We start from the raw sequence: 26456 nt of genomic DNA, 5'->3' as shown, positions 1-26456 counted from the left end.
TTTAAAAAATGTAAACGTTTATATTTTCGAATTGACAATAGTTTTTTTTTTTTAATACTCTGTTAGGTTCATTTTGTTACTAAGTAAGTTTAAACCGTGAGAAAGTTATTGAGAATCTCACGCAAAGCCTACTGACGGGGGGGGGAGGGGGAAAAATCATTAGTCTCAAAATAGTTGCCACTTTTATTTCTCCAAATATCACAGAGCGTTGACATTGTAACGATCCGTTCGTTCGGCCCACGCTACTCACCGATCGATTGCTTGTTGAGACTCGTGCCGAAATTATGATCAGGGCGCACGTCTGAGAGGTTCAACACATGTGATGCGCTAACATCTCAGAAAATAAAAATGGATTTTCTACACAAAATATCCCAGAAAAATTCTCTCCTATTTTCTGAGATCATGGTATACTAGCTCGAGTCAAATACCATTTTTATGATTTGTGTTTTAAAAGAATGAGAATGTACTAAAAACGTTCATTGTACTTAAAAAATTATCGCTAAAATTACTTCGCTAAATGTTTAATTTTCTAACATTTCTTTATATTTAAATGAAGTATTTTTAGCCGAGAGGGGCAATTTGCCCAGAAGGGCTATTAATTTCGTTTTGGCATTTTGCGTTGATTCACTATAAACGGCGAATCACTTTTTAAATTGTTGCCACCAAATGTTATTGCCCTGTATTATATTTGAAGAAATTAAATAATGGAGAATCTGCATAAATGTATGTATGTTTCTCGCATTGGGATAAAAACAACGGTACCGAGAGCCATCCAATTTTGAATAACGTACGTCTCCACCCCAATATGCGCATCTGGAAGCCCAAATTTGGAATTTGTTTTATTATCGATTTCATATTTTGTAAAGCATTTATGAATTTTTGATTAAGAAACTCGGCGATTTCAAAGCGAGCAACGGGAAAGGGGTGGAGAATTATATCTCCAGCGCTCGAGACCGTGTATCGAAAATTCTAAAGATATGCTCTTTTAAATATTTTGGGATATTGCTGTTGAATTGAATTTTATGGTTTTAGTGCGAAGAACATGATATTTAATAAATAAATATAAAACAGAAAACGTTAAAAAAAAACGCCCATTTGGACGTAATGTAAAGTCTGAAAGCTTTCAGATTTTAATTTTCCTTTTTTTTTTTTTTTTTTTTTTTTAATTTATTTATTTATAGGTAAAAAGTTCTTATTTAATACATTTTTATGCCTGCTTTTATATTGTTAAGGACCGAATTCTTTAACTTTGACAAGTTGTCACACTTTTTATCGCCTTCCATTCCATCGCCACAATTACTTAGTGAATTTAAAAAAAAAAATAACCTTTGTTTTCTCTACAATGTTTATCACATTATATCTGATTTTTGTTAAGAAATACGCCATATTTTTAGAAAATACCTGCACGTGACGTTGTCGCTAAGGTACAGAGTTGCGAAGTTCGAAAAGATCTTCAAAATCAACTTTTATTTTTTTCTTAGTTTGGCACATTAAAAAAAAAAAATAAATAAATAAATAAATAAAATAAATAATAAAAAAAAATAAATAAAAAAAAAATAGTGATAAAATTTGGCGTTATTTAATGATAAATGTTACGCAATAGGCTTTGAAATATTTAATTGCTTTAAGTACTTATAATGATGTTTCTGGATGTGAAACGTAAACCATATATGGCATATACGAAACCATATTTATCCCAAGTCTACATATGGCTTTGAATTGCTGCAATGATTATTTCATTTAGATGACTAGAAAACTAACTATTTTTATCACACTCCAGTGATATACGATAGTGTTCATGTGATTCCAAATCAGAGTATCCAAAGGGATAACAGTTGAGTCTCGTGGGGGCGGCGGGGGCAAAGGGCTCGGTATTTTTCTCCCAATGCTTTGTTTCTGAGAACGGAATGTGTAAAAAATATTGCATTGCCATTGAAGAATACTTTGATATTAAATCTTGAGATTTTTCCATTCTTTCGATTTGAAGAATTTGAAATCTCTTGATATACTTCGATACGTACTGTCTTTGACTGTAATACACATCCCTGCCATTATTGTATGTCTGTAAGTGATGTGAATATTATAATCCTCCTCAATATAGTGAAACTTTTCATGGCAAACACCTTTGAAAGTGACTAGCGTTTCTAGATTATAAATATCGATACTGAACATTCATTACCTTTCAAAGGAATCAAAATTGTCTGCAACCGTGAATTGTTTTCTTAGAAAGGTTTTGTTTATAATTTTTACCCCCTCACTGACTCTTTTTGTATCAAAACAGTGAGACTTTATAATGAGGAAAAAAATTCTCTCTCTTCTTATACTTTTTTTCTTTATAATTAGGAAAAAAATTCTTTCACGTTCTGTTGTGTTTAATAAAAACTGGCCCAAAATGGCGTCAGCCAGAAGAGCTATTAATTTCGTTTTGGCATTTTACGTTGAAAACTTTACATGTCCATTTCGGTTTTCAAATTGTGTACACTAAATATTATCGCCTGTATTATATTTAAAGAAATTAAATAATGAAGAAATTGCATTAGGAATGTACGGATGCTTCTAATATTGTGATAAAACAACGGTACCTAGAGCCACCCAATTTTGAATAACGTAATCCTCCATCGAATATGGGCATCTAGAAGCCCTAATTTGGAATTTGTTTTATTATCGATTTCATATTTTGTAAAACTTTAAAGAATTTCGATTAACAAACTCATTGGTTTCAAAGCGAGCAGTGGCAACGCTGAACGGTAGGGAAAAAAAATTCTATCTCCAGCGCGCGAGACTGTGTATCGGAAATTCTAAAGATAGGCTCATTTTAAAACTATTTTGCGATTTTGCTGTTGAACTGAATTTTATGCTTTGAGTACGTAGAATATGATATTTAATAAATAAGGTTAACATACAAAACGTTAAAAAAAATGCCCCTTTGGATGAAATTTAAAATCTGAAACTTTTTTTTATGGGGAGGGGATGATAAAGTTGTTGTGCAGAGTAAAATTCTGTGCAGTTTTTAAATTTAATGTTTGGCATTTTCCCGGTACATTTAGAAGCCAAACGAAGGCTGGCCGCATAGTGGCTAGTATAAGCTATGATAATGCGTTCGGATAAAAACTTTCGTTGTATTAATAATATAAAGTTAATATTCAGATAGATGCTGTTGATGAACTATTCGTTAAAACAAAATGATTTTTAGTAATAAAACCTTAATTTTTTTATGAATAACCATATCAAGTTACAATGAACGAGAAAATAATCGCTGTAACACTTTTTTTTTTTTTTTTTTTTGCTGTTTGAGAAGCTAAATGAAGGGAATGGCGAACGTGACGACTTAGAACTTTCTAACGGAATTAGTTAACATTAAAATTTGCCCTTGAAAGCATTTCTCCTATTCCCGCATGTTGCCATTTTTCCTTTTTGTTTTTCTGCTTCTTTTTTCCTTCCCCTATTCCGGACCGAAGAGAAGTTAGTTGATCTCCACAAATACAATCAACTCTGGCCATGATAAGCGTTTCAAGGCCAAGAATGCAGTGTTAGAGCACTTCACTGAGTCAGAAAGCAGTGCCTGTTTTTAGAACGCAGTTGGTTCTTTCTCGTTTCGAAGGACGGCAGCTCTATTTAGGCGGTTTTTCGAACAAAGTAGCTGTGTTCAAGTAATCCCGAACAGTGGGAGAGCATTACGCAACTAAATTCTCTCCAAAATCCAAAAGTGCTTTTTGTTTTAACATTCGCCTCTATTTTTAATTGTCCAGCTCGAGAATATGATGGTTTGGTGGTCGTAAAATTCAGAGAAAATATTTTTGACTGTGTCCTATCACAAGCGTTTAAGGGGACTCGTACACCTTAAAACCCATAAGATGTTCGAAAAGGTGACTGTTGCAAGAACTGGGATAACATATTTACTTTAAAAGCAATTACTACCAACTTTTTACAGATGACAACATAATATAGCTGCTTTTTGAAATAGTAATCAGAAAGTTTGTGTTGCCACAAATATTTTTATAATTTAATCCGCTTTGTGACAACATTTTTCGTCATGTTTCCACCTTGCGCGCATAGTTTAAAATATTCTGTTGCATAATTTAATTCCATATTTAATATATAGCTTTTATAACGTCTGGAAACTACTGTGAACCTAAAATTCTAAGAATTTCATGTTAAACTTTTATTTTATTTTGAGTTGAGTTTATAAAATGTATTTTATTAAAAAAATTTGTAATGTTTTCGCCCAAAAAATTTTTCAGTAGTAAAATTTTCATCAGATTGTTGGTTCAGTTAGAAAATAGTGCCCATATAAAGAATTCCATCGAATTTCAAGTATGTTCCATTAGCCATTTTTAAAATATCATGCACGCAATGTGGAAATATGGCGAAATATTTTGTCACGACGAGGATTAAATTACAAAAATATTTGTGGCAACACAAACTTTCTGGTTACTAGTTTCCATAGCAGCTATATCATGAAGTCAGCTGGTGTATACGAGCCAGTTTCCCTTAGAAAGTCCTCCACGAAAGGCATCCCTCCCTTTAGGCAGATAGCCCTCGTGTGCTTTGCCATAATTAAATACACCAACACCAACCAACATGAAGTCAGCTGTAAAAAGTTGGAAGTAATTGCTTTTAAAATAAATAAAATATCTCAATTCTTGCAATAGTCACATATTCGAAGATCATGAGGGGTTTAAGGTGTATGAGTCCCCTTAATGTAAAGGACCTGAGAATGCTGGTTGTGCATTGTAGGCTTAAGCCGGTTTATTTAGGAAGGTCTATAATTACATAAGAAGCTTTTGCTTGAGGGTATTTTAAATGAGCATAACATAAAGTTTAATTTAAGTAATGAAATCTGAGATTACTTAAAAAATAGACTTCTTAAGCTGATTCACGTAATTAACGGCGCGCTTTTGAAATCGGCTAGCAAAATGGCTAAAGCCGGAATAAACTTAACTGCAAGTACTCTTAATTCTAAACCATTCAAACCCTCGGCTTAAATACACAACAAAAAATATGCATTCTCGTGAGGGCTACGGTAAGTGGAAATTAAAGTAAAGATTCAAATCCAAATTAACTGGTTAATTAACATAAAATCCTACGGATGTTAGAAAATAATTTTTCCAAAAATTCGGATATGTACGTAACTCTATCATGTATTTATCGTTCACGTAGCTTAAGAAATATTTTCATTTCTCGCAGTCTGTCAAATAACCAATTTTGGAACTGTTGCAATTGAAGCGAATAATAAGTCTTTCATATGCGAATATCTCAAATGCGAATTATTTATCAAGTTAGGCCCGTTAAAAAATAACAGTTCTCTTAATAATTTACTTTATAAAGAATGCGTACAATTACTGCAATTTAAAATGCGTTTAATTTCTAATGTATCCATCCAGTGGTAATCTTCCGAAATATTTTCGGCATGATGGGGATTAACAAAAATTTCTAGTGTTACTCATTCTATATTTCGGTATTTTTGTTCTTAAAAACTGTTGTATGCATTGCAGAGTCATTATTTACATGAAGAATGAGCAATGCTTTACCTCGCCGGGACTCGAACCTGGGCCTCTCAAATACGCGCCGAGTGTGCTACCGTTACACTGCGAAGGCATGCAGAAAGGTTTATGGTTTATTAGATTACGGCAAAGCACTCGAGGGCTATCTGCCTTAAGGGAGGGAGGCCTTCGTGGAGGACTTTTTAAGGGAAAGTGGCTCGTATACACGTTACACGGCATGAAAGAAGGGAGAAAATACGTAATAGCATTACGGATAAATCTTTTATTTCCGTAACTTCTATTCCGAAATGAGCCCAAGTTAAACTAGAAATTATCATTTTATTATCACACTGGCACATTGAAGGTTTTTACACTGCGTGGCTTTATGTAAAATAACTTCCTAATTATTTTAACTACTTAATAATTGCCACAATACATTAATTTTTTATTCCACAGTTCTATATAATCTACTGCGTATCGAAGCACTTATCGTTATGCACTAAAGAAGTAATTTTATTATTGTAGACACAAAAAGATTAATATTACATACCGATTTCAATATGGCGTGATTATACAGGATTTTAGCAGTTCTAAGTTCATTGTAAACATATATTACTACATTATAAATATATATTACCATTGTAATATATAATCTAACTCCATTGTAAAATGTTACCTTTTTTTTTTAAGCGGGTCTATTTTAAATTACCAGTTTTTGTCGGTTCCTTGTTATTATCCGACATTCCTAATTATCCAAACATCCATCACTTTTGTTTATGTCGGATTAAAAATTATAATTTATATCGATACCGGCCTGTTAGTTACCGCTCAATAACTGTGCTAATATTCGTTACCATAGAAACAGCCTTATCAGCAGTTAGTGTCATGGGTTTATCCGTGAATCTGTTACTCATAGCAGACACTGCTGCTGCAACATTCGCTTCTGTATAAAGCTCATTCGTGTATATATTACAATAAGCATTCAAAATTTATTAAAATGCAAATTCACTAGTAAATATATTAGATGTTATCCGTAAAAATTATAAGCTACCGACGATTAAGAAAAAATTTTTTAATGAGTTCTCATAGTAACGAATTTTAGGCGTTTATGATAGATAAGAAAATAGCATAATTCAATAAAAATTCTTAAAAATCTTTCATCTCCAGTTCTTAAAATGATGCCACAGTACTATAGCCATTAGTTGTTCATCCCAGTATTTGACTAATAAAAGAGATCCATCATGGCAGGAAAGTCCTCCACGAAGGCATCCCTCCCCTTAGGCAGATAGCCCTAGTGTGCTATTTGACATAATTAAACACACCACCATCATGGCAGAGTCGCTGAACACTGGTAATTCGGTCCGAGGTTCGAATCCCGCGAAAGGGCTGGCTGCATGGGCGTTTTCGTGGATTTTTCCATGTGTAACGTGTATGTGAGCCAGTTTTCCTTAGTAAGTCCTCCACGAAGGCATCCCTCTCCTTAGACAGATAGTCCTCGAGGCCTTTCTGTAATCATATAAACCTACTAAACTTGACTAATAATAGAGAAAAATTTCAAATATGTGAAAATCGTGTTCTATTTGTTGGACGTAATAGTTAAAAAATGAGATTTAGAAAAATGTAGTTACTTGAAAGTTTAAAAAAAAAAAAAAATCGTTAATTATCTAAACCTCGTTCAGTTTTAAATCTTATGTCCATTTCAAGACGCAAGTAAACGAGTTTTTAAAAATAAATTCGGAAAACTGGATGTCGGTGTCTTAAAAGAATCAGCTAAATTATAAATCAGATGTTCTAATTTTAAACTAAACAAAAACGTGCATCTTATTTGATGAATATATCGTGGCTCTATCCTGTCTACTCACCAAAGCTGTAAGGGGAGGGGACAATAATAATAATAAATATTGTCTGTCTAGCTGAATTCAAACGTTATTCTTACCGAAACATTTTCTGCATTTCGAGGTGTGCAACAACTGTGCATTTTCTGCAAGTGCTTGAATCAGATGATGTTAGGCGCTTACAAACATATTTCGTTTTTAAATAGCTTTTATTGGACACTTATATTATTTGAGGGAGGGAGCAGAATATTCGAAAAAGAAACAGGCCTCGTTAACATACTTTTCTAGATATTTAGGTATTACTTTTAATTATAATGATCATAAAGAGAGCTGCCGACTTGAAGTAAATGGATTAAGTTCAGATTTTTAGTCCAAACGGACAATTTCTGGGCTATTAATTTCGTCTTGGCATTTTGCGTTTTTTCATTATAAATGGCGTTTCACTTTTCAAGTTGTTGCCACCCAATATTAGAGCCCTATGTAAAGAAATTAAACTAATGAAGAATCTGCATGAATGTAGGTATGTTTCTCGCGCCGTGGTAAAACAATGGTACGTAGAGACCATCAAATTTTGGATAACGTAGTCTTCCACTCGAATATGGGCATCTGGAAGCCCGAATTTGGAAGTTGTTTTATTATCGACTTCATGTTTTGTAAAACTTTAATTTTTGATTTACAAACTCAACGATTTCAAAGCGAGCAATGGCAACACTATACGGGAAGGGGAAAAAAATTTATCTCTAGAGTACGAGACTGTGTATCGAAAATTCTAAAGATATTCTGTTTTTGAATTATTTTGCGATACTGCTGTGGAATTAAATTTTATGGTTTAAGTGCGAAGAACATGATTTTAATAAATAAAGGTAACACAATTGTTAAAAAACGCTCACCGTTGTGTATATAATATTTTACTCCTCTCTTGAAGAAAATTTATATAATTTACATATTGTATAATTTAAAAGTTAAACTGAAGAGGGTTATAAAGATAATTTTTGCACGTTATTTAATTTTTTCCATTGTTAATTATTATATTTATTTTATTATATTTATTATAATATATTTCCATTGTTATATTTTTACTTCTGTGAATATTAGAAACAAAAAGGCAGTTTTATAAAGTATATTAATAAAACCATATTTTTATTAGATGTATGATTATTTTTTAAATAACATTAATACAGTGGGGTCTTGAATAGTTTTAAATTTTTCGATATATATTTATTAAGATATTTATTAAGATTTCCATTTAATTTTTGTTGCCAAATTTATATTGGTTTTAATCCCGGACAAGAAAATGGAAATGGAAATGTTTCCATAAATAACTTTTCAGCTGAAATAAAGGTTATTTTTTTTTACGTGAAAACAGATTGCAACGATGAAGATCAATCGAAGCTGCAAGGATATAAGAATTCTTGTCAGATGTGAGAGATGAAGTTTGTTTACTTATCTGAGAGGCATAGGTTATGCGAGCAGATATGCAAATTAATTTTATTCAGAAATATTTCTGAATTTTCGTGAACTAGCATACGTATCAATTTTTACATGCCATTAAAATTTTAATTAATTATTTCCTTATCCTATAATAAATTCTCTTATTTAGTATGATGAAACATCATCATAATTTACTACTCCGTTATTATTATTAGAAGTAGTTATAAAATAAATCCACTGTAGTTAAGAATAATAGAATGTATACATACTATAAGAATATAAAATTATTTGTGAAGAAAATTAATCCCAGTGAATTTTTGCAAGATTTAGCAGTGTTTAATATAAGAACATAAAACTATTTGTGAAGAAAATTAATGCAGTGAATTTTTGCAAGAGAGGTATAAATAATCCGTTTTGGGTTATTGGGAGATTACGTTGAAGGTAAGATCGTGTTTTCGCGTTCACCAAGACACCAAAACTGAGTGGCATAAAACCCAGTTAAACGAGTAAAACCGAACTCTTTCGCTTCCGAAAAAAAAATCGAGAGTGATGATCGGCGCTTCTTCCCCCTGGCAACATTCAACTTTCGCCAAAATCCTCGCCAAAATGCGCCTCACCCTGAGTGACACACTGATCAAAGTAGCAACAGTGACTGTCTCCCTCGCGATCCACGGTCATTGAACCTCCGGAGCGGGCGGAGCTTAAGCCGAAAAACCACGATCTGCCAATCGTCGGAAGCGTTGCATTTCCGAGCCGCCACTAACTCGCCCTCTCATTGGCTCCGGAAGCTTTCGCCGGCTTCGTCTTCTTTCGACGGGGAAAAAAATAATGGAAAAATAATAATCTGAACTTGAGGATCGTAACATTGGGATCCTCGGCTAACCATTGAGTCTCTAGATTCTGGACGTACCGGTTTTCCGTTGCCACACCTGAACGGGCTGACGAGCATAACATAGCCTACCTAACAACTTTCGCTGTCAGTCGGGACCTTGAAATCGCAACCGGCGTTTGCTAATATTGTTTTCCTCGCGTGTGCGTTCAATGCTGCGATCTTCTCCCCGATATTTCGCCGCCAGCTTTCCGCTGGAAGTGACTTCAACTTTCACGATCCTTTTTCTACTATTATGAATGGAATTAAAGGACTTGGAAATACACAACGTCTATTATCACATGTTGCTGGCCGACGTGCTGGTTGTTTCCCAATCCATGGATGCTATTAGTTAGTTAGTGATGTTTAAATACTAGTGGAAATATATTTTATTACGTCTGATCTTTTTTTAAAAAACTTTTACGCTCGTATACACGTACATATATATATTATATATTTGAAGATTTTATATTAATATTCGGAGGAGTGATCAAGCGATCTTTTTGCCCTGTGATTTCTATTATTTTTTACTTGGATTTTATTACACGAGTTCAACATGATTCTGAGTGAGAAAGACTTGCAATTGTTGAGTTCCATGCCAGCTTTTGTGCCTGAACAAGAAAAAAGGGAAAACGACCTTAAAATAGGTGAATATGGTTTGAATACTTATTACCTGTAAAATGCACTTCTTTTAAAATTTAAAGAGATTCTCTTCCTATTTCATTACATAATAAATTTATAACTCTGTTTAAAGTCTTAAGGTTTATAGTAAATTTTTAAGTCTGTTTTAAGCTCTTGAGGTTTATAAGTTTGTTTAAGTAAATTTATAAGTCTGTTTCATTACATAGTAAATTTATAAGTCTTCTTTGAGGCGACAGATCTTTTTTGAATTAATTAATTCTGCCAGAAACACATTTTTTTCTACTTATAAATTGTCATTTTTATTACATAATATAATATTATTGCTATGCAGTTTTTATAATACCATGTTAATTTTTACTATGAATGACTCCTGAATGTTTGTTCTTATGGAATAAGAAACATTTATATCTTTTGACATAAGCTTTACGTGTATATATTTATATAGAAAATGTGAATTACGATGTTTTCTGGAATGAAAAATGTAAAGTTTTAAAATGATGTTACATTAAAAAAATCGGTATCTTTATCATATTGTAAATTATTAAAAGTAAGGGAAGTATCGATAATTACATGGTATTACATGAAAAACCGACATTAATGAAAAAAAAATGTAAAGCCATTAAAATTATGAATTTTTTTAAGGTAATGAAGTAGTATTTTGTAGTATTAGTAATAAATTGCAGTATTAGTAATGCGTAAGTAAACTTCCACGAATATTAGGAGTTTATGATTCGCTTTAAGAGAAAAAATGCAACTTTTTAATATGCATTAAATTTTGTGTAAATACTGGAAAAAGAATTTAAGATACTAAAGTCTTGAAATATTATTTAATTTTTATCGATTAATGTTCTGAAAACTTAAGTACAAGCCTAATATTGTTTAGAGTAATAAATTTTTTTCTCAAATGAGAGAAGAGAATCGGAATCTTTTAATATCCTTTAAATTAATTATAAAAAAGAAGGTAAAATAAAGACCTAAGTTATTCATGTTACTTTTAATTAAATTATTCTTGTAACGTCCAAATTTATTTTATTACTATAATACCAGCTTGTAGTAAAGAGTCAATTTTATCAGAACGTAGGCATTTCAGTATGTACGTATGTTATTAATCTTTTGTTTTACTATGCACATAATATGTTAAATGTTTTGTTTTGTTTTGTATGTCAAAGATTTTCGTCAAAAAATATTATTTATGGTTTTCGAAGGAAAGGTTAGAGTGCAGAGGCGATGATTACACTTTCGGCACGTGTAGAAATCGATTTACTTACGCGTGTGATCTTTTCTTAGATCAGCTATCCCAGCGTGCTTTGCGCCGGCTAAATACAAAACGCGGGAATCCTGATCATAAATATGTAATAATATATTAGCGATGCAGTAATTGCCACTGAATTCATTATCGAATCGTTGTCTTTCGAAATCCATTCTTAGCTAATCGAAGCATAAACAAGCTTCGAAGAAAGTACAAACTCGTCGTTGACAGAACTCCTCACGGGCGTCGCCATGATTGCTGGTGCATTGCATGCCGGGTAAAGCTGTGTTTCCAAGGTCAATGGCCGGATACGAAGGGTTTCCATAGCAACTTTGTCGTCATGGGAACGGAAGATGGCGCTGGTGGTGCGATTAAAGATGGAAACTTAACAGTGCGCTGTTGCACAGTTTGTTAGACAGTCATTGCCCCCCTGTGATATCTTAACGTTTGACCTGCAGGGTGATTGACCCATTGATATTTATTATACTTTGTTTACGATAAATATCAGTAAGATTTTTTTATCCCTTCCCATTTTCTACAGGTTCAGATAAGTTTATAATATGAAATTGAGAAATAAAATATAATAAAAAATTGGACAGAGGTTAACCGATTAAAAGAAAGGGTAACCTATAATTCATTAGGTCAATGACCCATTCCATCTGATACGAATGTTGATTTCGTGTGATAGTAAAATCAATGACTTAATTTTCTATAGATATAGTCAACAAAATATGCCCAAACCGGTGGCTATATTAATTGTTCACCCCAAAGTATAGGTAAATACTTAATATTAGGTTCATTTCTTACGTTCATTATTAGGGAAATTTCAAGCTGATTTTATATTACGCCTGTAGGGCCGTTTTTATAACACTTGAAACTAACAATCGTTGAGTTTGTAAATCAAAAATTCTTTAATGGCTCACAAAATATGAAATAGACAATAAAACAAATTCCGAATTAGGGCTTCCAGATCCCTATATTCGGTGGAGGATTACGTTATTCAAAATTGGATGGCTCTTAAGTACCGTCGTTTTATCACAATGTGAGAAACATATATACATTTATGAAGATTCTTCATTATTTAATTTCTTTAAATATAATCCAGGGTTGTAATATTTGGTGGCAACAGTTTGAAAAGTGAATCAACGCAAAATGCCAAAAAGAAAATAATAGCCCTCCTGAGCTAACATCCTTTGGGCTGAATTAAAAAATCGTATACTTACAGAATTGATGCCGGCACGGAAAAATATTTAATGAAATTTGTGGACTTTCTTTCTTTACATAATTGATTAATTTTAAAATCCTCTTTTAATCTCTTTCGTATTTTCATAAAATTTAAAAAGAGATAAGGAATCTGTAATATTTTACTTTATTATATCTAAAAAGCGAATTATTTTTTAATCTTTTATAGCTGTGTATATCAGCGGAAAAGCCACCACGAAGCGCAGATATTATATAGAAGAAAGTGCAAACATTAAAAAAAAATATTTTTAAATTCTGCGAATAAAATTTATTTAAATGAAATTTTTACTCAGCATATTTTAAATGTACGAACAAAAGTTGTTCTTTCATTAAAATTTCCTTTTAAATATAATTATAATTATTTTAATTATTTACTTTTTTTTAAACTTGGATTTGATTTTGAATTTTTTCGATTTGCCGGTTAGCATAGCTTATGGACAGAACGTAAAAATCCTGTTAATATTAATATTTAAATAATGTAAATGTTTGTGAAAATGTTTCATAAAAAATAAATAAATATCAAAGGCATAAAATGTCGGGCAATAACATTTACACCATAAGATAATATTTTAAATTAAACGTAATGTTTATTAACATAATTATTAGTCTTAAAATAATAGGCCTAATGTCTTAAAACATAAATATAATAATAAAAATTAATTATGCACAGAAATTAATTTAGGAATAGATTTCAAAGTTTTATTTGTAAAAATAATTAAAATTTATAAAGGCCAAGAGTTTATGATCGCCCACTCGTCTTTTTTTTTACCTTCGAATGGCAATTCCCAGATTGGTCATCGGACACAAATGCACATTTTTGTTTCATTCTGACGTCAGTAATTGCTTCCAGGTCAACTGCGCAGCCGCGAAACCATAAAAACATTGCTCAGTCATCGTGACGTCATATCAGGAGGTCATCTTTGCTTTGTGGAATTTTCGAGAAACTTCGAGTCATGCCGTAAAGTGGTCGTAGAATATTCGAGCTGTTGCCACCACGTTTGTAATAAAAAGTAGAACCGTGTTACTTCAGGTCATTTGGGCAAAATATTTCAGATCGAAAAGCAACTTGTGTGTGATTTTGTGGAGAAGATGTCAGTTCTTTATGTTTAACGATTAACTTTTTCGTACATTGTGTCAGACAAAATTTCTGATATTTATATATTATTCTTCATATCAATATTAAAACATGTCATATAGTTTCAACATACGGGAAAAAATTTACGCAGAACATAAAAATAATAAAAGGGCTTCATAATGTTGTTAACGATTATTAATGCATATAACATTAGAAATACTTTAAAAGAAGACAATGTATCGAAATAATCTCGTCGATTACACCAATAATTTATTTTTTCAAATTTTTTACGTGTATTAACTATCAATTATTTGAAGAATGTAAACTTTAATTATTAATAATATTTATATCGTTTTCGAAATTTTGCAAATGTTTTAATTTTCTTTCTTTTTTAGATTATAAATAATTATCCTAATGATTTAGCTGTTAAAATTAATTAATTTTAATTAATAGTCATTAATTAAAGTATTATTCATAAATCACACATCATTTATTTTAAATAATTTATCATAAGCCTTCAGTTCAGGTCTCGTTTATAGCAATGTTTAATATCTTAAAGAAAGATTTTTGAGCCTTTGTATAATAATATTTTACTTACATGATGTCTTGAATGATTGCTTAGCTATATTAGAAAGTATTAAATGGTACCTTCATTATTATTAACGAAAATTTATATCAGACTAAGGTTTATTGAAGTGTTTTAGCATTAGTTATTGATCAGAGAATTTCTCTGTGTGATAAATGCAAATATAATTTAATATCTTTTTTTTAAATGAAGATTGATATCTAAGTTATAAAAAAACTATGTTAATTTTTCCGAGCTTTTGGATTTATAGCTATAGCTGTTCCCGCGAAAGGTTAAATAAGATATTTTATGCGCGTAGGATAATAAAATCGTATTTTACTTATAGATAAACAAAAAAATATGCCAATGAAGTCCAGTCCCAATCTCTGAGACAATATTAATGCTTAATAATTATAAAATTTCTTGTAATATTCGTTAATTGACGAGTGTTACGTAAGGAATATTTGATCTTCTTACACCTGGGAAGTATGTTTCTCTGCCTACTCATGACGCATGTTGGGTAAACAACTCTTGGTAATCATGGACCCAAACTAGTTTTCGTTTTAATTTCAACATTCCTTTTAGAGTACAGATATTAACTTAATTTTTGCTATTTTCGAAAATACTTCAGCGGTTGTAATGTACGAGCAGATGATTAATATGTACGACGATACCGGATTTTGCATTTTGGTCTCCTGTGGAAGTGGTCGGTTCAGAGAGGAGGTGCCTTTTTGCGTGCCTCTAGTATAACAGCCAGTAGATTTAAAGATATTAATCGAAGATAGAAACACACGCACAAATTTGATGTTTAAAAATTGCGAAAAATTAATCGACAAACGAGTCATAAATACATTAATGCAAGGCATATTCAACATCAAATTAATGTTAAGTTATTCAGTAATTTAATTATTATCATATTAACTAGTCTGGGACCTTTTTTCTTAATTAACCAAAAGCATTTTCTTCTGAAAAAGAATTTATCAGCAATATTTCTAAAATTTTGCTTTGAACAAAGGCAACATAACTGTATAAACTATTCCAAACGAGGAGCATTCTTCTGACGGTCCTATTTTTATACTGATATACTTTTTTTTTATTTTAACCTAAAGTAATCGTAATTATGAAATCAGTTTTCTTGCTGATTTTTCCATTTCATTTACGTCGTATGCTTATTATGTCCATTGCTTCACTGAAATCGAAGAGGTGTAAGGATTTTACCCGATTTACAGATATATGGAAATATCTTTATTGAGGAGAAAAAATCACTGAATTGAGTTTTCATTTTAAAGTCAACATTATGTTTGCGTTTTTTCTCAATAAACTTGATTCAGCGAGTGTAGCTAAAAATTATGTTCCAAATGCATATTTAATCAGTTCCGTTGTGCTAGAAAAATGATTTATTTCAAGTTTAAATTACAGATATAGCAATACTGAAGAAAATGGGACGTATTGGTTGCAAGTGCTAGACCAACAAAAATGCGAGCACATCATCTGTTCATCATCTTCGTAAATCACAAGTTTATTTTATAATTTACTGAGTAAGTGTGGCAACACCCCCCTTTTTTTCTGCCGCAGGATTGTTGAGATGTTTCCGACTCCAGATATTTTATTTCTAAGATAGAGGTATTGTTGAAGAATAATTTCCTAATTATTATTCGATATTTTCTAGTAAAGATTGCAGATTTTGAATTAATACAAATTCAGTCCTACTCAAGAAATATTACTAAAAATAGTGTCCCTATTGTTCTGAAAATTTAAATATTTGGACATTCATTCAAGCGCGAAAACGTGAGTGTATCGGAAGATATCGCTTGAGATGATTTGTTTAGAATGGCAACACTAGGAATCGAACCTGTGTCTTTGTTTAGCGTTAGATATATTTAAATTAGATTCTAATTTCTTTAAAAAAATAAACTTTCTTAAGAAATTAGCGTCAGAGTTTTTAATAACTATAATTATTGGTATTATAACAATAAATAATAAATATCCTTTTTAAGTAAAACTAAATATTGCTCCTTTATTGAAAGTTTCTGCCAGGAACGAAGAACTGGTACTTCATCAGTTCAGTATTATAACAAATAAATAACTGAATCTAGAATATTAAATACATACTGAGCTCTGTATGTGACGGTACTTATAAAAAGACGACACTTCAAGTAGTAGGAGTAGTAAGGTACATTTCTTATAAATCAAAAATTGGTACATTTTTCATTGATATCATCGTTACTCTTACATTCAGATTCATGAAAGTCTAAAGGGAATGATTATATAAATAACAAATGAACCAATTTCATATTTTTTCAAAAATGTATTTTAAGGACGGACAGTTACAACTACGCTTTCTCCGGGTTTCGAACCCCGGCCTTTTGTTATCGCAGTCGGCTCGCCTAACCACTGTACCGTCTAGGCAGTTTTTTTAATATAGGATTCAAGAATTAAAATTCTTGTTAAGTGTCAAGTTTTGTTCAAAAAGTGCGAGATAATTTTTAATAATTTATTAAAAGGGTTTAATATAACGTAAAACGCTAGGTTACTTGGAATACCGAGATTCTTTGCTTAAGCAGAAATGAGGGAAATAAGTATCAAAATAATTATTTATAACTTCAAATTTAATTAAAAATTTTTTTAATTAATAAAATCCTTTAATAAGCTAATAAAATCCCTTTTTAATTAATAAATTCCTTCATGAGAAAGGAAATGTACAAAAGTAATTTTAGTACGTAAGATTTAACATTTTAAATGAATGATGAAGAGTTTAAAAATTATTGAAATTTAATATAGTAATTATTATTTAAATTTATGTAAATTACTATTTAATATAGAAGTCAAAAATTAATATTCTTGTTATGTGCCAAAGGAAGATTTGTTCAAAAAGTGCGAGATAATTCTTAACAATTTATTAAAGGGGTTTAATGTATTGCAAAACACTATATTAGAGTACCGGGGCTCTTTGCTTAAACAGAAGTGGGTCTTGTTTAATCTTTCACAAACACGGATATCGTTTTGTTTGCATATTTAAACCCCTTTTTTACAGATAAAGCTTGTGCCAAATGCCTGTGCTTTATCTTTTGGGGGGGGGAGAAGTTAAAAGTGCTCTACTTGAAAATCATAAAGCACAAATGAAACGCTTGATGATGATGAAAGCTGCCAAACGCTCTCGTGCTCCACTTTTTCCTCCGTTCTCCCACTCGTATTGTTATCTTTTACACTTCCGATTCTGGCAACGTTCTGCGGGGTCATTGAACTCTACTGTGATGACGGTGTTTGCACAAGCTGTCTGTGTGTGTATATTAGAGCTTCGTATTCGGCCGGGTCAGTTTTTTTTTTCGTCCTCCCCCCCCCACTTCGAACCATTTTAAATGTTATTTGGCTCATCGTATCAACTTCCTCATTTTTTAAACATATTTATCTTCCATGAAACGAATTGCATTTAATTGCAAATCTATTTCGCAATAGTTCTAAAAAAATAGATCTTCAGACTACCAGTGTTAAGAACTTGAGCATAATTTTGTGAAGACTCATTACCTCGTGGTATTTCATTCTCGTCGTGAAAACAGAAGAGAGGGTGTGGAATATTAAAATAAAACGTGATGAGAAATAAATTTTAAAAGAAATTTTTTTAAATTGACGTAATGCGTTGGCTAATTAACTTTTTTTATTACTAACAAATTAATCATTTTTAATTACACACTAAATCATTTCTGCGTTACTTTGCATCTAGTAAGAGATATTTTTTAAGACGTTTTAAAATTTTTCTTAAAGCATAAAATTATTAATTTTTTAAATTTTTACATTAAAGCAAGTAAATTATTTGGCTATGGCAAAACATTCAAGAGGTGTATTTGGGAGGGATGCGCGTATGGAAGGCTTTCTAATAGAATTTGGATGATTTATGTGTTGAGAAAATATCGATGTTGTATTAAAGCAAGATCGAAATCTGAGCCTCATTAGTAATTTTTTTTAAGTAACGAAAAATTTCCATATGCAGCAATTTTTATAGTCACATTTTTCCATTAGCAAAATACTGTTTGTCTTCCAGGAGTACTATAATTAGAAGGAATGTAAAATTTATAGCTGCATTATATCTTCTGTAAATTTAATTAAAAGTAATGCTGTCATATCATGAAAATTCAATTTGAAATATCAGATTATGAGGTATTTCTCCGGCCTTCTTAGCATGCCTTCGTGGTATAATGGTCGGCACACTCGGCGCGTATTCGACAGTTCCGTGGTTCGAGTCCCAGCGAGGGAATTGCTCCTTCTTCATGTTTTCTGTTTCAAAAAAAAAAAAAATCCTCTTGTCTCTACAAGATTTTAAAACAAACTTTGGAGAAATGAGCTAAGATATTATTAAAATGAGAGGAAATTAATTACAATAAAATTTTGTCATTTTTCAGCTACGGACACATAATGATAAATAGAATTTGATTTTGTACAGCTATTTTTTAAATTCTTGTAACTTCTGCGCATAAGTTTAAATTCGCTGTACCAATGACACAGATATAATACATATATACAAGTTTATTATATATATACATATAAGTTTATTTACTGATGTGTATAAGTTTATTATGTGAAATTAATGGATGAATGCTTTACTTACTTTACTTAATGTAAATTGTTCTGCACCATGCCCGCAAAAATTTTATATCAGTATCATGTCCAAAACACGAATCTGTCTTTTTTGCTGTTTTCAGCTATGTGCATTTTCTATATCTTACCATTTTCTATATCTTACCAATGAAGGACAAAGATGAATATTGGAACCGATAAATATATTAGCATTGCGCGCGCTCAAAACTTTTAAACACATATATCTGGAAACAACGACTTAACAGATTCGTGAATTGGGCATGGTCCCCACACTATCGTTTTGATTGCAAGTTGAAAAGCTAACTAAGGGTGCTAATTTTCTTTTCAGAATTCGATGGAACAACGGTACTTTGCCGAGTATGCGGTGACAAAGCCAGTGGTTTCCATTATGGTGTCCATTCTTGCGAAGGTTGCAAGGTAAGTTATATGGAAATAAAGTCATTTATATTTCTAATAAATACATCTAATTACATGAGGGAGAAATTTAATCAAAGAATGCAAAATTTCCCAATAACTTATTTAAAATGTTAAAATGATGTTAATTCTATAAAAGAGGCGACCTGTGAATTTGAAACAATTATTTTTTAATTAACAAACCATTTTATTAAAATCATTTTTTTTTAGATAAATAACAAAAAATTGTAAATTCGTGCCCAAAAAGAAACTGTTACTTCATGCAATAAATAAAAACGTAAGTGTTCTAAAAATTGTAATTACTAAGTTTTTGCAATGGGATATGTTTGTATCGGTTTCCATGGTAACACCCATGCTTGACAGCTGCAACTACGAGTTATCGTCGCGTGGCCTTGAAAACGTGAGAGCTTAGGTGAATGACCTCGTGAAATGTGTTGCAGTGAAGCTAGTTGATTTGAGGTCATTGACCGAACTGCCGCCGGAACGTGGAAGAACAACAACATAGGCTTAGCGTTCGTTTATCGAAACTCTTAAATTTTTAATTTCCCTCTTTTTAAGAATTAATGAGAAGAATTTCATATTTTTCTCTAAATTTAGAAGCATTAATTTCAACAAACTTCCAATGTCATAATGTCTAAAACCGATAGCAAAAATTCAGTAAAAACAGCAATATTTAATGAATTGTAGTGCAATGTGTATTTATTACTATGTTAATAATGTTAACATAATAATAAATACACTAATGTTAACAATGCAATGCGTATTTATCACTTTTACAAATGATGATGCGTATGTGATTAAATGCGTATATTAAATCAAGATTAAAATAATTATAATGATTACAGAACTAGATGTAAATAGAATTATAATATATACAACTACATTTATTTTAAAATTTATTTTTAATGTTGTCATAAAACTGCACATTTTGAGCGTAACTGCTTCAGTCATTTTCTGTGTGCTAAATATATCTATTCATTATGCACTTTTTTAAAAAATCGTTATAAAACCTTTAAAAAATTCCTTTTGAAACAAAAATTTAAAAACGCGAGCCCCGAGAGACAGAAATTCTTAATTCAGATAGTCAATACGAATAAAAATATAACACTAAATGAATAAATAAGCTGCAAAAAATGAAAGGGAAAAATAGTATTAATCTCTGCGTTGGGAGTTTTATGTTCTTGTTAGACATAGTGTTGAAATAAAGTTGAGTCTTAACAAGGAGAGCAGTTAGAATAATTACATGTTGCTAAAATATTACATTTCAAAAAATTTATTTGTTTGCATTAAAAATATATGTCTTGTGATAAGCACTGATATTGTGTTTCAATATGAAATCAAGAGATTGTTCTGGATATTTCAAAAATGCACGTTACTAAGAATAGATGTGAAGGCCGATTTTTAAAAACTCCAAAATACCTAACTATTATTGCATGCCATTATTATTTTTTATTCCTGAATTCTGACTGCATAAACTTCATTCTAATGTTAACTTCCGCTGAGTGTCTGGGTCACGTGTTGCGCACGGGAATCATTCATTGGTCATTGCCCTGGAAGAAGTCAAGAAAGTGATTGGTTGTTGTTCAAGTTCAGGGTTACCCATGATGCTGGGTTCAACAACCGCTGGAAGTTCGTCTGCTTCCTGTATTATGCCGTATGTAGGTTTTTGTTCTAGTGGTGGCAACAGAGTTTGGGTTTCGTAAACTGTATCAGAAGGATTAGTTCTATTAGCGGAAGAGCGGGAAGAATATTAATGTGTATATTCATACACGGTTAGTGGAAATATAGTTAGTGCTCATGACTGTGGACAGCTGTAAAAAGGTTAGATTTCTGTTATCTAATTTACAATTATTAATTAAGCATAGAGAATATCTTAACCCATTTGTATTTGATTGATAAATATTGAGTTGCTGATACTTCGAAGTTTTTCATTACGAATTCGTGTTTTATTTTAATCATAAAGTAAAAATTTTTTCTTTCATTCATTTATTTATTTTTAATTTTAAATTATTGCCATTTTACGCTAAAAACTGGCACGATAATTTTTAGGTTTTCAGTTTAAATGTACAAAGAGAGAAGTATAATATTAATCAAAAATGGATAAATTTGTGTAGGGCAGAAAGAATAAATTTTATAATTTTATACAAAGATTGATTTGGAAAAAAAAAAAAATAAATAATTTATGTAATACTGAGGTACATTTAAATATCTTCTGTTTGTTTCAGAGGCATTTTAATATATATTTTGATTTTTATGAAAATAACGTTACATTTGTATTTTATTTAATGTTTTCTCAATGTAGGTGTACATATTTAATTAAATTAGCATTTTATGTGAAATATTCGGCGGATTTTGTAATATAAATTTCATTCTTTTTCTTGAAATAAATGATGCGTTCATATAAATTAATTTCTGAATGCTTCTGTATCGTTTGATAAAAATATGAAACTAATGTAATATATTGATATTTTTGTTACGTAAAAATAATTTTTCGAGTTAAGCGTTTGAAATAGAGTTTATAATGAGAATTTTTATAATATCTTAATTAGTAAATTATTTTCAGCACTATATATTTAAAGTGCGCTATGCAATGTATTCGAAAGTAGAATATCTAGTACCGCAAGCCTTGAGTCCAAAATTGATAGCAAAACGTTAAGCAATAATCGGCCTTCTATTCAATTTTTTTTCGGTGGGGGTGGTGGTGGGGGTGGGGTTTAAATCGGACAGCTATGCATTTTGAAAAATTTTCCATATTTGCAAAAAACTTTCCAAAGAGCTTTGAGAAATAATTTAGATTTAAGCTAGTAATTGCGTAAAATGCTTAATTTTTTAATAATAATTTTAAAATTCTGAATAGTCTATTTTAAAAATTGTAAGTATATTTTTGTATTCTTGAATTTTTATAATATAAAAATGCTAAAACACAAATTCGTATATTTTAGAATTCAGTGATGTGGAGAAGAATTCCATTTGCTGCTAATGTTAAGTAATTTAGGAAGAAGCTCATTCCGCAGTTGCTTTTGCTCCAAAAAATTTAGTACATGTAACAGCTACTTGAAAGTAGAGAATTTTTGCATTGCAAATGCATACAAAAACTTGTCCAGAAATAAATTAATAAAGAGAGAGCGAAATGAAAGGGGGGGGGGCATGGCTTTGTTATTTTTTTTATCCTAATACTTTAAATTGCTATTTATTGTTTAACTGACAGTTAAAAAGGAAGTAAAATTTTAAAGAATTGGCATAAGTAGCAAAAAAGTAATAAAAATTTCTTAAAACTAAATATAGCTAATATTAAAGAAAAAAATTTCTAATAAATTGTTTTCTGAATTTTCAATTGATGAGCAAACTTACGGTGTTTATATATTTAAAACATTAAAAGCAATTGAAGCATCAATTTCCAATTTAAAAAACCGCAAAACTACGAATAAAATTGCATGTTAAATAATATTTATCACGAAGATGTTTTACGCGAGAAGTCGAAGATAAAAAGTAAATGTATTAATTTAAGACAACCCACCTTCATCTATTGTGAAACAGAGGGGAATGGTAGGAGGAAAATAATCTCTTACAAAGGTAAAACGGTAATTCTGTTGAGTTTTCTATTGAGTAACTACAAAGCAATTAAAAAAAAAAAAATCACTCTTGCGCATGTGTTCCACCTAGTAACCTCAAACTTAACGCAATCGACAATTCCAGCCCAGGTGAAACCGCTGTCCAATGGGAAGCTGCCTTACTGCCATGACGTCACAGAGAGGCATTCGAGTTGAATGACCGAATGTAACCCAACTTCCAGGCCAATGGGGTCAACGGCCTGAAGCGCTTGCACTTATAATTTTTTTATTCTATTTTCTAATAGAGCTACCCCCCCTCCATTTTTTCGGCCTGCTTGCTCGCTGAATCGTTTGTTCTGAACTTGAATATGTATCACGTGATTCGCTACCCCCTTTTTCCCAACTGCATGACTAGTGCTTTACTCCCCCCCTACGCTACTTTCACTTTCAAGAAAAGTGTGCCACAGTGTGCGCTGCCCGGTCGTTGAACCCTCCAAAATCAGGCCAGAGTGGATGTAAGCGCAAAGGGAGTTGCGTAACTTATATGATAGGTTTTTTTCTCAACTGCCTTGTTTTTGGACTAGCCGTTTGGCCTGACCTAAATTGTTCGGAGTGTATTGGGAACTGCTGGAACAAATAATAAAGTTAAAAAAGAAACTGAAGTAGGAAGCATTTTTCGTTGGGGAAGGCGAGCTCAGTTGTGCTCTGGCTTTAGTGAAACGTGCAGCGGACCTTTCGCTTGTCTGCGAAGCCTCGGGAATTTCTTTTTGCGCTTTACGGGTTTCCGCACAAACCCGAATTGTGCCAGAGAGAGTTCGAATCGTCTGTGAATGGAATACATCTGAAGCGGTTTTATCGGAAGAACTCCACTATCCCTGGACATGTACAAATTGTTTGAAAGTGCAACTGAAGAACGTCAGTAAAGACGTTTTTGTGTCTCCGCATCGTTTTTAATGTAATCAAAGCGGTTTGCAATATTGATCATCTAGTCAACAGAGCTTAAAGAATTTATTTATTATAGTTTCGCACGGTTTTTATACCAGTTCAAAGATTGCTCAAGACCACTGGAAAAAAAGCTGCATTTGAATTGTTTCAGATCATTGTTCCTCGATATGCTGTTTAATGCATAACCGTTTCTGAAGACGTGACCTGTGACTTTTATTTTTTTAACTCAATATTTATTAATGTGTCTCAAGAGTTTAAAACCCAAGGCCCCAAACTCAGGGACTACCCATAAAAAAGTAAGTTTAATATTTAATTTGTATTAACATTTTCGGTAGTGCATCTCTTACTTTTGAAATTTTGGTAGCTGGGGGTTAAACAAGTCTTGTGAAGAGGATAAAATTCTTGTCCAATAGCTTCACAATAAAAGAAAAACTCTAGTGTCTTAATTATACTTTCCTGTTATAATTATATCTATTTATTTATTTAATAATGAAAAGGCCAAACATTTTAAAATTTAATTTGATTTTATCTGCTTGCGTTTTATTTTTATATTAATTAATTAATTTATTTGTGGAAGCTGGAAAAATAATTTTATCTTTGAAGATTTATTAATTTTTTTACTGCGTTTTATTTCTTATCTCCTTCCACATAATACTATTTTCATTACAGAAGTATAATTGAAATTTTAAAATTCGAAATGTGTTGTTTTAAAAATGTGTTGTGTGAGAATTTTTGGAACTAAAATTTTTTGATAGAAATTATCTTGTTCCTTTTCAGATAAAAATGTAAAAACGTTTCTTTAAAAGATAAGATCTTTTTTTCTGCTCTATAATTTCATAGAATTGAAGAAGAGCGGTGTATGATAAAACTATTAGTAGCTGTTCTTTGGATTTTATGTTAAATTTTCTCGAAATGCTTCCCATCTTTTTAATTAACGCGAATTTTGAGGTTATTTAATGTTTTTATTTTTTCCATTACAGGGTTTCTTCAGGCGAAGCATACAGCAAAAGATACAGTATCGGCCCTGCACAAAAAACCAGCAATGTTCTATTTTGCGGATTAACCGTAACCGTTGCCAGTATTGTCGCCTCAAAAAGTGCATTGCAGTGGGCATGTCTAGGGATGGTAAGTTTTCATTTGCTCTTATGTAATATAGCCCTCTCCCCATAATAACTTAGTGATATTTCTAAACATAATTTTAAGTGAAAATGTCAAAGAAATGAAAATTGTTTATTTTTTTAAATTGAAAAAAAATTCAAAACGCAGAATGATTTTAAATGAATTATTTTAACATTTTAGTTACGTATGAAAATAAGCGAAAACTGCAGTTGTGCAATTTTTCATTTCTTTGCTATTAAAACATCAAAATTTATATCAAAATATATTTCTCCATTTCTGGAGTCTGCTGTTTGGAAAGAAAAAAAGTTTTTTTAATGGATGCAGATTGTTTAATGCGTTAAAGGTTTCGAATATTAAAATATAAATTATTAAAACTTAGATTTTTAGATTAGAAATGTGCATGTATAAAATTGTTTTTATTGAAATACCGATGTTTTAAATACAAAGCTATGCCACCACCTTTTGCAATATACTGTTTGCTTTTAATCGCATTCCTTTTCGGTAGCTTTAGTTCACAGAAGCGTTCATAGATGGCAGCACCAAACCAGTCTCTCCAGTCGAATCACGTACTCTTATCTCTCCGAGACAGGGTATAGGCATCGGCTGTTTCCCAATATGGACCTCTTGTTTATATGCCGCAGTTCAAGGTCATTTAAACGTGCGCTCCCTCGCGCATTGTATGCTGTCTCTTCTTCTTTCCTAATACTATTTCGCCAGAATTATGTTCGGCGTGCCAAATGCTGCTAGTAATCGTCCTGTGGCGTGATACATGTATTAAAATAGTGCGTATTGCGTATGAGCATTGCGAAAACAAATTCTTTTAAAAATTAATAATTTTTTTTTCAGTTTTTGTAAACCGCTCTACTTAATTATATTCACTTAAATATTTGTGTACATTTATTTTATTGTCATTTCAAGTATTTATCAATCTATTAGAATTTATTAAAACTATAAAAGAAATTGATATTAGTTGTTTTAAACATATCTTGAGTTAAATCGTATCCACTGTAAGCACATATTTTAAATCGAGAATTTATTATTTTAAAATGAAATAAATATTCAAATGCAATTATTTTTCTGTACCATTATTTTTTAAAAAATTCCAGTATGATTGATATTTTAAATTAAATACATATTTGCTGATATAACCAGAGAAAGTGAGTTGTTTCATTGAATTTGAATGTGTGCCAGTATACTTTTGTATTGGAATCTTTTTCATACTTTTGTATTGGAAGGTTAACAGTGTTTCTCTAACTATGCTAGAATGTTATCGAACAAGGTGTGTTGAGTTATGGCAAAGCACAAGAGGGCTATCTGCCTAAGGAGAGGAATGCCTTCGTGGAGGACTTTCTAAGGAAAACTGGCTCGTATACACGTTACATGTGGGGAAAACCACGAAAGCGCCCATTCAGCCAGCCCGTTCGCGGGATTCAAACCTCGGACC

At 31.4% G+C, this 26456-nt stretch overlaps 1 protein-coding gene across 5 annotated transcripts in view; it reads left to right on the top strand.

Moving 5' to 3' along the window:
* Window positions 1–26456, top strand: part of Eip75B (Ecdysone-induced protein 75B) — a 262655-nt gene that overhangs the window by 222222 nt on the left and 13977 nt on the right. For 2 of the 5 annotated variants that reach the window (XM_085822844.1, XM_085822843.1), the window contains 2 exons: window positions 19312–19400; window positions 24874–25018. In XM_085822844.1, the coding sequence (XP_085678970.1) occupies window positions 19312–19400; window positions 24874–25018 (234 nt within the window). Of the gene's footprint in view, window positions 1–9625; window positions 10265–19311; window positions 19401–21086; window positions 21219–23654; window positions 24190–24873; window positions 25019–26456 lie in introns of those variants that run through there. The other 3 variants (XM_035351362.2, XM_035351365.2, XM_035351364.2) reach the window with 3 other exon arrangements.

This window comes from Stegodyphus dumicola, chromosome 8, assembly GCF_044657685.1.
Source record: "Stegodyphus dumicola isolate Sdum_Otavi_A_Nest chromosome 8, ASM4465768v1".
NCBI lineage: Eukaryota > Metazoa > Arthropoda > Arachnida > Araneae > Eresidae > Stegodyphus > Stegodyphus dumicola.
The sequence above is the reverse complement of the archived record's forward strand: the minus strand, read 5'-3'. Positions and strand labels throughout refer to the sequence as shown.